We start from the raw sequence: 14,144 nt of genomic DNA on the forward strand, positions 1-14,144 counted from the left end.
ATCTCCCCCTTCCTCTGTCGACCCCAGGAAGTAACCCTTAATTCCATGAGCCGAAACGGCTGGTTTTGGTCTTTTCATGGGATTTGCTGACAGTAAATTAATCTTAGCCTTTTTCTTTAAACATTTTATGTCAACTCCACACATCACATTTAACATACTTCACCATACATCCATTAAAAAGATCTCCAACATACCTTCTTTCACTGTTCTTGTCTCCACACCTCCACCTGGCAGCTTTGCCTCCACAGCAGCTGGCTGATGCACCTGTGAAGCATCTGTCTTGGTCTCTGGTCCTTGTGCAGTGGACTCTGGTTCTGACAGGGTGCTTTGCTGGACGTGAGGTGAAGCTCTGACAGAGGCTTCTGTTGGCCGGGTCTCCTCTGGACTGGTTGGTGGTGGACTCTCACTGGGTTTGTCTGCTGAACTTTCTGGTACAGCCTCTGCAGCTCCTGTTTCCCCAAGCTCCATTGGTTCAGCACCTCCAGCATCACTGCCTGAGGCAACATTTACTTGATGCTGAGGTTCAAAAGATTTCACATTTGCATCTTCATCACCCTTGGCTGTCTCTTTCTGCGCCTCCACAGACTCTTTCACACTGGTTTTTCCAGGTACAGGTTTTTGTTCAGAGTCATCAGCTTCAGGCTGATGTTCTGGAGCTGTGGACTTGGATCCTGAGGACAATTTTTTCTTTACTGCGGCTTTTTTCACACCTCCCTTCACAGGCAACTTTTCTGTTTTTACTGCTTTAGCTATCTGCTTGGTTGAGATGCTTTTGGCTTTGGAAACCAACACTTTTGATTTAGCCACAGTCATTAGGCCTTTAACTGAGCCTTTAGCTGCAACTTTCTGACTGGTAAGTTTGCCTGTCGTAGCTTTTTTAGCTTCAGAGGGTGAAGGCTCTTTGGGTGGAGGGCTGCTAGCTGTAGGGGGAAGAACCTTTTCAGTGCTAGTGGTGGTTTTGGATTGAGAGCTCTGAGGTGTGGAGACACTGGATGTGGCAGGTTTTCTGTAAACAAAAGAGTCACATGGGTCAAGCAGGAGAAAATGGAGAAATGGAAAGTCAAGGTCACAGTTTGAGTGTTTTTATGTGTTCTTCACTAGAAGATAGTACAGTCCTTCAAAGGCTGAATTCCTGGATTACTTTTATTCTATATCTGAACTACTGAATACTGGTAATATATTGACAAATCAAGATAAAACCCTCCATCGCTGTTACAAAGAGGTCTGTATGAAACAGGTCTTACTTCTCAGGAGGCTTCTCTGGTTCCTTAGAAGCAGTCTCCTGTAAACAAACAAGTTGAGATTTGTTATTTTAGATTAATCTGATTATTGACACTGTGAGCACACGACAGCAGACAAACGTTAAAATGTGTATTTACCACAAACAGAGAGAGAACCATTCCCTAACCTTTTCTCTGAAGACACTGATCCTTACTCCTTTCACGTCGAAGCTCTTCATGCTCTTCAGTTTCTGAGCGTCTTCCTCTTTCTCGAAGCGCACGACGGCCTACGTGTTCACACACACACAAACACGCACACACACATTACCACTACATGTCTAACTGACTAAAATTACAAGTTCTCGAGCACAGATTTAAACATTCCACAACTTCCCCAGTCTTTTGTTGATGAAGTACAGAAGACATTAAATATATTGTCTTCTGTACAATCTTCATTTGAGTATACAGTGATCCCTCGCTATAACGTGGTTTACTTTTTACGGTTTCGCTACTTCACGGATTTGCATCGTGCATTGTGTTCTGCATTCTGATTGGCTAAAAAGTCACTCCTCTTCTTCTCTACCTGTGCGTCAATAACGTTGCAGTTTAATATGTACACGTACGTAAAACAGCTTGCCAGATTTACATTACGTACGTGCAAATTCTCTTGTAATTTCGAGTTTTGCCTATCACTATGTTCTTCTCCCGAACAAACACACCTGCACCGCGGGCTTCAAAGGAAGAAAACACTGCAGAGCGGAGTCAGGATGCAGCGGCTCAGTCTGAAGAGCAGTGAAATACACCTGAGTCACTATTTGTCCGACTGTACTTTGTATTTTTTTCATAATCATTTTTAATTTTCTCCCGTTTAATCCAATGACTCGGGTCGCGGTGGGCGGTGCTAATCTCCGCAATTTGAAGCCTTCTGTTCACATTGATGATTAAAATTATTATTTGACAGCACAGTACAGAAGTTATTTGTTAAAAAAACGTTTCTAAAGTACTTTTATTTGTGAAACAAATACTTGAGCCTGTGAAATGGTTTGTTCTTTCTTTTCAATGTATAATAGAGTATTTAATTGTATAATAACTGTAAAAAAAAATAAAGGTTTCTAATTCACGGATTTTGCCTATCACGGGTTCTCTTTGAAACGTAACCCCCGTGAAAAACAAGGGTACCCTGTATGCCAAATTAGCAAGTTCTGGGTTTTTAAATTTTTCACACAGCAGCCCAACTTTTTTGGAATCAGAGTTGGATATCCAGCACTGAAACATTTCATCAATTCATTAAACAGCAAAAAGTTCAATAGCCTAGCAAGTGTTCATTCAATTTCACAAAAATGTCAAAGATTCAGTGGTTTAAGCTTCTTAAATGTGCATATTTGTCTCATCAACAGTACGAACTTGAGTGTCTCTGGGTTGATAAGTTGAACAACACAAGTGATTTGAAGGCATCAAACCTTAAGCTGACAAACTGTGACGGTCATTTGCCACAAAGTCATGACATTTTACAAACCAAACAATTACAAAAAAAAAAAATCAAGTCAGCAGACTAACCAATAATGAAACTGACTGTAATTAACCAGGCTTGGACACAGACTTTTGGGCCTAACGGTTTAAGGGTTTGATTCCCTTGTTAATTTTATGGAGACACTTTGTGAAAAGGCAAAGAATTAGCAAATATAGACCTGGGTAGGAGAAACACCAAATATCCTCTTCACTGTCTCTGCACATACCTGCAGTTTGGACCGATAAAGAACAACAGACTTGGTTTTTCCTACGTTCTCCACAGCGGCGGTCACATCACTGTGAGAGAGATAATTATAAACCCCTTCCAGTCGCACCATGGTTGGAGGTGAAGTTTTACCAGGCTGAGTAAAGAGAGAGAGAAAAACTCAAAATTAGGCCAAATATAATGTCACACACACACTTCATTCTTTAATTTGGCTGGCTGGGCTTTACTTTGGAGAGCTTTGTAGACGACCCTGTAGAGGAGGAGGATGAGGATGCAGAAGGAGACGAAGATCTGCTTCCTTCTGCAGAGTGAGGAGCCGAGGAGGAGGAGGACTTCATCTTGGCCAGCTCGGCCAGCAAGGCAGGAGCCAGAGTTTTAACCACGGCCTCCAGGTCAGACTTTTTTGACAGAGACTGGACAGCTAGAGGGACGGAGACAAAAGGAGTGTCAGGCTAAACTGCAGCTCCTGGTGGTCGCAAAGTCTCACGAGTCTCTATTTTAAATGTAGAGTTAATTACCATCATGTAATGTAAAGTAATTATGAGAAAACTGACTGGCTATAATTTTATAAATCAATTGTTCTGAGTCATTTTTAATGAGAAAATGTCAAAATTCTCCGGTTGCCGCTTCTCAAATGTGAATTTTTGCTGGCTTCCGTCATATTCTAAAGCAGGCATCTCACACCGGTTCCATAAAGGGCCGCGTGGCTGCAAGTTTTCATTCCAACCAAGGAGGAACACACCTGGCTGGAATCAATTAATCAGCTGATCTCAGTCTTCAGCTGTTAACTAAGTGATCCCTTGATGTTGATTGGTTGGCCTGATGTGCTCCTCCTGGGTTGGAATGAAAACCTGCAGCCACGCGGCCCTTTATGGAACCGGTTTGAGATGCCTGTTCTAAAGTGTTAAAGTATGTTTTGTACTATGCAAACTGGAAGATTAACCAGTAATGAAAATAATCTTCAGTTGCAGCCATCAACTGCAAATCTTTAAATGGTCTCTGCTTACTTGCGTTCAACATCTCACTATTTCAGAGGTGCTGGCAGGCAGATTTCAGAGTCGTATCGTGTTTCTCATCTAACTCTCAAAAGCAAGAAAACAAAAAAAATGCATGTCCCTAAACGGCAAAGCATTCCTTCAATATTGTATATAAAACTAGAGGAAAAAACTGTCTGTATTTGTGTCATTCACTTGTACCTACATGGCTCTATAAGAGGTGCAGGTCTGTGTCTTTAAACACAGGCTTTACTTCAGATTCGGAGGTCTTAAAATGTCGAACCTGATGTTTCCAGGAGTTTCTTAGCCAGTTTCTCCGCACTGCTCGTCTTCTTTCGCTGAGGGGATGACCCTCCTGTGGAGGATCGCCTCTCATGGCTCCTCCTCGGAGATGCTCGCCTCTCGTCTCTCCTCCTCGGTGACGATCGTCTCTCAGGGCTCCTCGAACGTGACCGATAGCGCGAGGAGGACGGGCGCTCATACCGTGGAGAGCGAGAGCGAGAACGAGACCTGGACCTGGACCTGGACCTGAAGAAAGCACAGGAGAAATAATTTTATAATAACTCAATTAATCTAATGAGAATTTTAAAAAAGCCAATCAAACAATTCACCACAAGTCTGGATTTCTTAAATCTAGTGACAAATCCAAAGAGGCTAAAATTATTGTTGATGCAGATGTTTTGATGTTCTGCAGGAACGTATTTGGTAATTTCACATTCTGGCGTTCTTGCTCATATCAGACCTGCGAGTGTATCTGGAGCTGTGTGGTGACCGCGATCGGCTCCTGCGTTTCTTTCTTCTACCCTCCGGGCTACGGTGGCGACGGGGGCTGGGTGAGCGGGAGCTGGAGCGGCTTCCATGCCTGGTTCTCTGGTGGCGATGTTGGGAAGTCTTTGCGGAGGTGGAGGAAGAGGCATCTGTAACTGCAGCGCTGGAGAGAGCAACGGATGAGAAAAGCACAGGTGAAGGATAGGAAAGAAAATTTTGTAACAGCAGTTGATACTGTTGTACTGTGGTTTGCTAATTATCTAAATCATCAGGCTCTCAGGTTTTTGCAGTTCTGGTACGCCAGAAGTTTTGGTCAACCGTCTTGTAGTTTGTATTAAAGTATTATTGCAGCGATATTTTGTGGCTTTAACTGTGGTCTTCAGACTGCTGTGATAGAAAAACGGACTTGTTGTAGAATAGACCGATCATGCCGTCTGCATCTTCCAGACATCTGTGCCTGCTTTATGATTCATTTTTCTTTTTGTTCATAATAGACATGCACAAACTAATGCTGCCTTTCTCTTTTTTGTATCTTGTTTGAGGAATCTATGATTCAGAGTAAGTGCCACGTCTCCACAGTATAGGAATAAAAGTAGCAGGTTCAGGCCAAGCAGAAAGGCCAATTAACACGTGTAGTAAGTTAAAACACGTCAAAAACGTCAGAGCAATAAAATTGCAGTGTCTGGCCAACGTAAGAAATTTACCTGGGCTTGAGTGCTACCTCACCATCCCACTGTGGGTATCTGTGGAAAAAAAATTATAACAAATACATCAAACACACCCATTAAAAGAGCAAAGAGACCACTAAAGCCAAAGATTTCAGAGTTGAGGTAGGTGGTCAGAAAGGGTCGTATTCGGGTGATGCTACAAAGTCAAAGGACATCAAGGAACTGTAAAGATTCTGGAGACTGGAACTATATAACAACCACAAGAGGCATCTAAAGAACACATTCTCAATTAATTTATAAAGTCTAACAGAAGTTCCCCAAACCACCCAACGATGGGGGTTCAAAAGAGACCCTTCAGGGTACACACTTTAACTGATGCAGGTCAGTAAGGTGCGTTAGGGGCTTAGCAATGAGGTACGTGGAATGTGCTACCACGCTGTCAAGACACCAAAAGGACACGCTTAAATATGGACAAATAATCCTAAGGTAGAAGTTTTGGTATTACAACCTCCATTTTTCTGCAGTATTTTGGCTCATCCCTGGTCGGCATTTCGCAAAGTTTTCAGAAAAAGGACACTGAAAACTATAACATAGCTAAACAAACATTAAGAAGATCTTTAAAAGGGAAAAGTGAAAAGACTGACCGTGTTCGCAGGAGTTTGCAGTTCTGAAGGTGAAGGCTGGTGTTCTGGTGGGAGATCCAATCCTAGTAGTCAGAACAGCAGAGACAGTATTTAGAGAGGCCTCATTTGTCATCTCGGCTTCTAGCAGCTTGAATATCTCAACTGCCTTTTCTGTGGTTGTCTGACAACACGGATGTGTTGTATTTAACTTTACAGCAGCCTTAAAAAAAAAAGTTTTAAAAAAAGTCTCCAAAGTTTGGCTCCTTGTTGGTCTTCTGAATCTTTCAAGTCCAAATTGATATTAAAAGAGCGCGTACTTCAAAATATATATTCCTCTCTCTTCTTCAAATCTTCAACCAATGGCAGTCATCCAAAAACCAGGAACCGTGAGCCAAGGTGAGGAGATGAGACACTGAATGAAAAGTTGTTAAAATCATGGCTTTGGTATAACCCAAAGAGTAGTGACAAAACAAACGTGAATACAAGTCTACTATGGACAAAATTAAGGACATTGAATCCTTTCCTCTATAACTACAGCTGACTTTAAAGTCAACTTGAGTTCATGGGCAAATATAACAAATACAGGAGTGCCAGTAACAAACAACCAAAATAAAAAGCTCTTCCTCTTGGGTTCTCGATCATTCGATGTCTGGTTCTTCAGTCTCATGCAGTCCCCTCGGGTCTGGTGTAGGTCATCTCAGCAAGACATCTGGATTAGATGAAGGAATATGTGGAAACTGGGGAGAGGAGGTGGAAGCTGCTGCCTTTTTGTATTAGCCAAAATGTGGAAATTAAGTATCCCAAAAGAAGGACTGTCAAAAATAAATGTCTGCTGATTCTGTTCATGAAGTATGCTGGTGGCTTCTGGTTCATCGAATTTGCAGCAGTAATCGCAATTCCTTTTAAGAATACAAAAATATTTGAAAATAAATTTAAAAAAGGGGGAGCCTGGCTCCATAATAACAGCAAATATTACAAAAAACTGATACTGTTAGATATGAAATGAAAAGCAACACAACACATTTCTGATATGTCCACTCGCGGGGAAAAATAAGTTATACATCCACTACAAAGTGTTAAAAATAATTCAAAAAGGGGGCGAGCCATTTTCCATGATCCTCTGATGAGCTTGTTCTTCAGAAACTTTGCATCTTCGAAGCTCTTGGTTCTGTTTTCACTTATCGTCTCATTGGCAGTTCGCAGCATCTCATCATTAAATCTGGCAGTTGCCCTTGTACACCAATGTAGCAATGACAATCATGTGCATCAGACACTGTAAGCTAGAACTACAGTTAGCTGTGACTGGCATCCTTGAAACGTTTTGGTACAATTTTTTTTTGTGTGGAGTACATCAAAACCAGCTAACAGTTTTAAAACACCTCTGCTACTGTTTGCAATCTCTCCCAGCTTGCCGTCAAAGCTAGGTTTAGCAAAATGGCACACATCGTAAATGTGGTGGCAGGCTTCTTACTAGCATTTCATAGTAATTACTAGTTTATCAATATTAAAAGAATATATCAGATAAATCCTATCAAATAGGCTTAAAAGTATCACCCTAAGACTTTCGAAGAAATTCAAACTTGTCAGTAGTTCCCCCATAAAAAAAAAGAAACAATTTTTAATTGATATTTTATAATCAAAAAGAACATTTTACATATTGAAATAAACAACCCACAATTTCCTAAAGGGAGAGTGAACAGAGTGCAGTCTTCCACTCACCTTCATATGAGTACATTCTTTGTTACACAGAGAACAGGTATGTGGAAAGATTCTCGGCGAGGCCGCTGCATAGTCATGCATCATGGCATCCGTTGGCAGATCCTTGGAGACCGCCACTGTTGCTTGAGGCTGCCTGTTGGAAGCTGGCAACGTCATGGGATTGAAGATCATCAGGGGCGGGACTGGCCGAGGCAGAGCTGGAGGAATAACGATGGGGCGAGGGCCACCACGGTTGAACACCGGTCGTCCCATGGCATGTGGGGCATCAGCGACGCTGGACATGAAAGGAGCAGGGGGAACAGATTTCGCTGCAGAAAAAACTGGAGGCCACATCGGTTGGCCGGTCTGTGAAACCGCATGCTGCGTCTGTTGCTGTTTTGACTGTTGCTGCTTTAACTGTTGCTGTTTTGACTGTTGCTGTTTTGACTGTTGCTGCTGTGACTGTTGCTGCTGTGACTGTTGCTGTTTTGACTGTTCCTGCTTTAACTGTTGCTGTTTTGACTGTTGCTGCTTTAACTGTTGCTGTTGTGACTGTTGCTGCTTTAACTGTTGCTGCTTTAACTGTTGCTGTTGTGACTGTTGCAGCTTTGACTGTTGCTGCATATGGTGCTGCTGCGTCTGTTGCTGCATTGACTGCTGCTTTTTCCCCTGCTCAGCAACTGTTGACCCTTGACCTCGAGTTTTGCTCTGATCCTTATCGCCACTGGCATCACTACTGCCAATAACCACAAGGCCGGGTCGGCTGGGATGCACACCGCGGAAAACAGTGCTGGTTGGCTGGGTTGTCAGAGTGGACTGGCGATCAGCCTCTGGTTCTTTCAAAGGTACGGGTTTGGTGGTTCCAGACTTGTGAAATGTGTCTTTCTTTGGCAGTGAGAAAGAGGTGAAGATGGTTTGAAAAGACTCGTTTGGTTGGGTCTGCAATCGCTTGGTCTGATCATGGCTTGGGGGAGCCACACTGTTCAGCACTGAACTGTACGAAGAGCTGAGACTGGAAACAGAACTTGCCTGCTCACGTGAAGAACCCAAGGCACTGCTTTTTACCTCTGTTGTATTTTTTTGCAGCAGTTGTCGGCTGTGTCTGCTACTATCGTAAGTGTCCATCAGCAACATACTTCCACCCCCACCACTGTCAGCTCTACTGCCACTGGTCCTTTCAATCTCATCCCCAACCCGTCCAGTATATTTGCCAGTATGTCCATAGTCAATCACTTTACTTGGGCGAACAACCGACGACATTTCTTCCTGGCACATATCTGCCTCTCCAGAAGTACTCAAACTGTGACTGTCCATTCCACCCCGGTTTCTGGTGGGTTGGGGTCCAGGAGAGGGTTTTGATTGAACTGAAGCTGTAGTTCTCTTGGCTTTCTGAATACGGATTTGGCGCAAGATGAATGGAAGATTAGCAGGAGTGATCTGGTCTTCAGGGAAGGAGATGAGATGTTCCAAGTCCTCTTTTTCAAGTCCAAAGTGCAGAAGGATGTTTGCAGCTGATTCAGAGGTGTACTTGGGTCGACTGGACTCTGTAGAGGATGCAGGTCTGTCTGGCATTGTAGAGTCATAATCATCTAATACTGGAATAGACTGCATTTCATGGTCTCTTTCACTGGGGACATTAAACCTACCGTCACCACCACTTGCATAGTTAGAAGAATCAGATGATGAATAAAATTTAGAGTCATCAGTAGTGGTCCTTTTGTAATTCGACGACCAATCCAAGGAACTACTGCTACTTTCCATGTCCAAGTGTCTATGTCTGTGAGGGGCAGAGGCTGAGGACATTGGGTAAGAGGCCATCCGTGTGCCTGAGGAGCTAAACTCATCCCTTTGAGTGGTGGTAAAACGAGTGCCCTGATCTACAGGCTGATGCATCGGTTTGCCAAGAACCCTCGCCTCCTCTCTGGCTCTGCTAATATGCATACTGATCGACTCCTCTATGTCCTCATCCATTAGGGCCGTACTCTGTTCAGACTTGTAGCTCGTCGACTGAGACATCAGTGATGGGAGTATTCCCTGAAAGTTGTCAGAAATCGAAGAGGAAGCTCCAGACGAAGTGAAGCTGGACCCAGGTCCAAGGTGAGAAGATGCCCTCCGAGGGTCCCTCTCTGATGGTATACTGGGGAGTCCATACTGCCTTTGGGTGGAACTTTGGTTCCCAGAGGCATAAGGGTTATACAGGGGATGGGACATGTTGTTTGCAATCTTCAGAAGGTTGAGAAGATTGATGGCCGCAGCAGTTGGGGAGGGAGGTGCTGTAGATATGTAGTGAGCAGATGGGTTGGAGTTGGCTGTAAAGGTTGCAGCCCGGTTGCCGATGGCGAGAACGTTGTTTATCTGCGTCAGTGCTAGCTGGGCTTTCAGCTGAGCTAGCCGCAAGGAGGAAGCCTGCTGGCCAATCAGGATCGAGCTCCCTGGGAGCCCTCCAAGTAGAGGGCTCGTTAGGGGCCCTAGAGCAGAAGGGGCACAACGATCCGATGGCAATGAAAAGCTAAAAAATGAAAAAACAAAGGAAGGAGTTAATGAGTGGGACTGGACAGCAGCTTCTTCAATGGATAACATCCATCATCTGGAAGGTCATGCCTGGAGCTATCCACTCTGGTGCCTCCTGTTGGATACACATTCATTCAGTTTATTTCATTTCCTGGGCTTCGCTAGCAAGACAGAACAGAAGAGGTGCCTTTGCCTTTCAGAAGAGGCAAAGGCAACAAAGGACAGATAAAGAGTCAAGATCACTTCTGTTAAAGCTGCACAGGCCATATTATTTCATTATAATTTTGATTTAAATAATTGATTTAGACTGGGGCTACATAATATAGCCTTTCAGAATAAACCCTGCAATGTGTGCATGCGAAAGGAGGAGAGATACGGTTGTGTCAAGCACAGTCCACGTCACTGTACTGAACACATGGTACAAATAAGCCTCATCTCTGTAGTCTGTGTTAGGAAGGAATTAATAGAAAGAATTAATAAATAATAAGGAATAATTCAGTGGACAGGTACTGGAGAAAGAGTTCCTCCAGGATTTGCAATTCTTCGCAGAGCTAAGGCTGACTCTCCAAAATAGTTTCTTTTTGTGGTTGCAAACTGGATGTGATCTGAACTGTTATTGGGTTTTGGAAAACAAAACAGACTCTTTTACCAAGTGGACTGAATTCTAGGACTGTGCAACAAGACTTTCACACACACAAATGCATGTATGTAAACACACACCAATATTGTTTTGCTTGATTTAACACACACATAGAAAGCTGAACTAAATTGTAGTCTATTTGTTTTCGCTGTGCTGGTTTTTGATGATATATGTTTCACTACCGTAACATGACAGGGCCATCAGCCATGCCCAGTCGGCTGAAAAGCAATGTGGTTGCCCTAGTCCTTCTTGACAGGTAAGTACTAACAGTACTTACCTGTCAAGCACAACAACAAGTCATCTGTGTAATGTAGAAGTCTAGCAAAGTTACCTAAATGAAACTAATTTAGCAAAGATAAGCTAGACAATGCTTCCATGGCTAGCCTGTTGTTAGCCTAATCTAACAACAGGCAAGCCACAGAAACTAATGGCAGAAGGAAGAAGGTTTTGCATTGTGTATGTTCCTAATTGCCTACTGCAGCTTTCACAGGACATATCCAGAACAGACACAGACTCATTTATTTCCTTTCCACGCTTATCTCTCATGTTAAACAGTTGAGACTGGCACCAGCAGACAGACAAAGCAAGATTTAACATCTCACAACTGCAATCTCCATTTCAGAATATCACATTAGATCACAGTGGATGATTCACACGGGCCTGAAAATGCAGTGCTCTATGCTGGAAGTTGGTGAAGGTATCAAAGCGTGACTGAAGTAGAACAGCTTGGAGTTGGCCGACTCGACCTGCAACGGCAGAAGTTGCATTAGCGTACCAAACCCACTATGACTGTATTGAGATGGACATGACGAACACTGTCTGTGGAGACAACTAGTGAGATAATGACTTTATAGATCACTCAAACTTTCCATGAAAAAACTGCTAGGCTTTGTTCTAACAAGTCAAAAGCTACTTAAATAAAGACATTTAAAACAAACTAGACAAAAGCGCACCCACCGATCATTTCTACCAGCCCACCCTTATATAGCAGGCTAAAACTGGAGTTTTGATATATACTCTAAATCAAACTTTCATTTGATTAGAGGTTAAGTAGTGTAAAGATTGGTTCACGATTTACAATGTGATGGCCTTAGCTGTTCTGTGATATCATCATTCACCCACAGAAGTCCAAAACCTCACAACCCAATAAGATCCAAGGGGAAAGGATTTCTACTCCTGCCCTGCCACTATCCAATTACACAGAGAAACCAATATCTTTCAAAGTGACAGTGCCTAAAGCCATCACCATCTCAGCAGTGACTGACTCCACCAAATTCCCAGCCAATCCACAAATTCAAAAGAGGTGGGTGGAGCTGAGGCAGCCCAAATGAAGCCTGGTTTCTGTGGCTAGCTGTCACGCAATGCAGCTATACCTAAAATCATGCACAACTTTAAGCCTGAAAATAATTTATGCAAGTTATAAATGAATATTCACCACCCGTCAGTTGTCATTAAATTAACTATAGAGACCACAACCATTGTTTGCACCAGGCTGTATATTTCTGCTGTAAAGTTGGCCAATTTAATATGAGGGTCCATGGGGATTGACTCAAGTTTTTTCAGGCTGCTGTATGTGTTACCCCTAATTTTCCCCTCAACACTTGCCCTTATTTCAGAATTGCAACTTGCAATAGACAGCTGAAAGTGTCAAAGTAAAACAACTGCAGTACGCCGGTCAAAACACATGATTGAAGGCTGATGGAAGGATGGAAATGCATACAAGTACTAAATCAGCAGTAAGATCGTGAGGGGCAACCATTCCACAAACGAACGAAGACTGAGTGCAGTTTAAGGTTGTCATCTCTGACTTCTGTCAGGCAAGGCACTATGGGTAGCCCTTAATGCCACGTACAGTACTGAAATACATGTGTATTACCTGAATAGAACAAAGCAATCGGTCGTATTATCAGTAGCACCTGTGCTTTCCAGACTATGATACAAATGTCTGCTACAAAAAGGCCTGTTATCAAGTCAGATTATTATAACATTAACAAAATATAGCATGAACCTGAGAGAAGACTAATGAGTCAACAACTCTTGCACAAAGTCCGATAAAAAAAATGTAGCAGTAAATCTCATAAAAACATTTGAAAAATACATACGTTGGTTTGTTGCTTACCTATGTCCTAAACATATAAGGAATAAACATTTATAATAATCACTCTAAAAGTTACATACTTTGTTTTGATGCATATTTGTCTCCCAAATATATTAGTGCGTGTGAATGGGTAGATAAAATGTATTAACTTAAATCCCTATGTAGAAAGGACCTTTATAAAGTTCCGTCCATTTTCTTGCATTAGTTTACGGGGCAGAGCTGCCTCATCCAATATGGCGGACACGCTGACGTATTGCGGCAACGGGCCAACCCGCTTAATGAGGCCTCTACGTTTATATGTCTATGGACGCACAGACCGTTCGCTTTTACCACATCCAATATGGCGGCGAAGTCGTCGTATGACTGTCTGGTAGGAGCCACAGGCCTTAGCCCTGAAGTTACTGGCTACCACATCAAAGTTTTAAATTAAAACACAACCACAAAACCTTCAAATGTCGTTAAAGTCGGCGTTTAATTTCTAACGTAAAAGACGAACTGCTCGCGAGCCAAAGAGAGCTGTCCCTGTGCTAACGGTAGCTAGCCTTCCGGAAGGTTATAAACAAACACTAAGAGCGGCGACTACAAGTTCGTCGTGTTTTGTTTGTTTTACAACATTTGTGTACCATACCTCCCGTCATTCGTGTGTATCTTGAGCCTTTGATGTGCTGAATCTTATCTTTGCACTGTGGTCATGCAGCAGCCATTAGACGCCACGCACGAAAATGTAAAGATTTCCGCTTTTGGTGTCTCTCCTTCAGAGTAAAAGCACGGCCGTTAAAGACCATCTGAGATTAGGGATCACAACCAGCTGTCATCTTATTTTGTTTACATTAAAATACAACTGGCTCAACATGCATTTAAACAGCAAGCAGCAAACAACAAGCATTTATATTTGCATTTAAAAACTTAGAATTACAATAAACTGACTGTTATTCACACTTGAGCTGAAGTGATCATCTTGTTCTCAATTCATCGATTCGTAGAGGGAACATTGTGCTCAATGTTGTGCATTTATCTCCTTTTATTTTGAGGGAATGGACAGGAATAATAATCTTATGGATGAATCAGTTCATGTGAAGTAGTATTGTATTTATGACATAATACATATTTATCTAATAATAAATAATACAATAAATAATAATAATATAATACTTCTTACCACTACTGTTTGCTTTTGATATTTAATTA

General features: G+C 42.5%; 1 protein-coding gene across 3 annotated transcripts in view; it reads right to left on the reverse strand.

Annotated features, from left to right (window-relative positions):
* LOC121626258 (zinc finger protein 638-like) overlaps window positions 1–13,648 on the reverse strand; it is a 28,155-nt gene extending 14,507 nt beyond the window's left edge. Inside the window, exons 1-11 of one of the 3 annotated variants that reach the window (XM_041964645.1) lie at window positions 13,585–13,648; window positions 7,729–10,216; window positions 6,031–6,092; window positions 5,423–5,461; window positions 4,693–4,881; window positions 4,234–4,478; window positions 3,183–3,376; window positions 2,957–3,091; window positions 1,409–1,507; window positions 1,245–1,282; window positions 195–1,006 (exon numbers count right to left, since the gene is read on the reverse strand). In XM_041964645.1, coding sequence (XP_041820579.1) covers window positions 195–1,006; window positions 1,245–1,282; window positions 1,409–1,507; window positions 2,957–3,091; window positions 3,183–3,376; window positions 4,234–4,478; window positions 4,693–4,881; window positions 5,423–5,461; window positions 6,031–6,092; window positions 7,729–9,918 — 4,003 coding nt within the window. In that variant the 5' untranslated portion in view covers window positions 9,919–10,216; window positions 13,585–13,648. Of the gene's footprint in view, window positions 1–194; window positions 1,007–1,244; window positions 1,283–1,408; window positions 1,508–2,956; window positions 3,092–3,182; window positions 3,377–4,233; window positions 4,479–4,692; window positions 4,882–5,422; window positions 5,462–6,030; window positions 6,093–7,728; window positions 11,585–13,584 lie in introns of those variants that run through there. The other 2 variants (XM_041964644.1, XM_041964643.1) reach the window with 2 other exon arrangements.
* Window positions 13,649–14,144: the final 496 nt, after the last annotated feature.

Source organism: Chelmon rostratus, chromosome 23 (assembly GCF_017976325.1).
Source record: "Chelmon rostratus isolate fCheRos1 chromosome 23, fCheRos1.pri, whole genome shotgun sequence".
Classification (NCBI taxonomy): domain Eukaryota; kingdom Metazoa; phylum Chordata; class Actinopteri; order Chaetodontiformes; family Chaetodontidae; genus Chelmon; species Chelmon rostratus.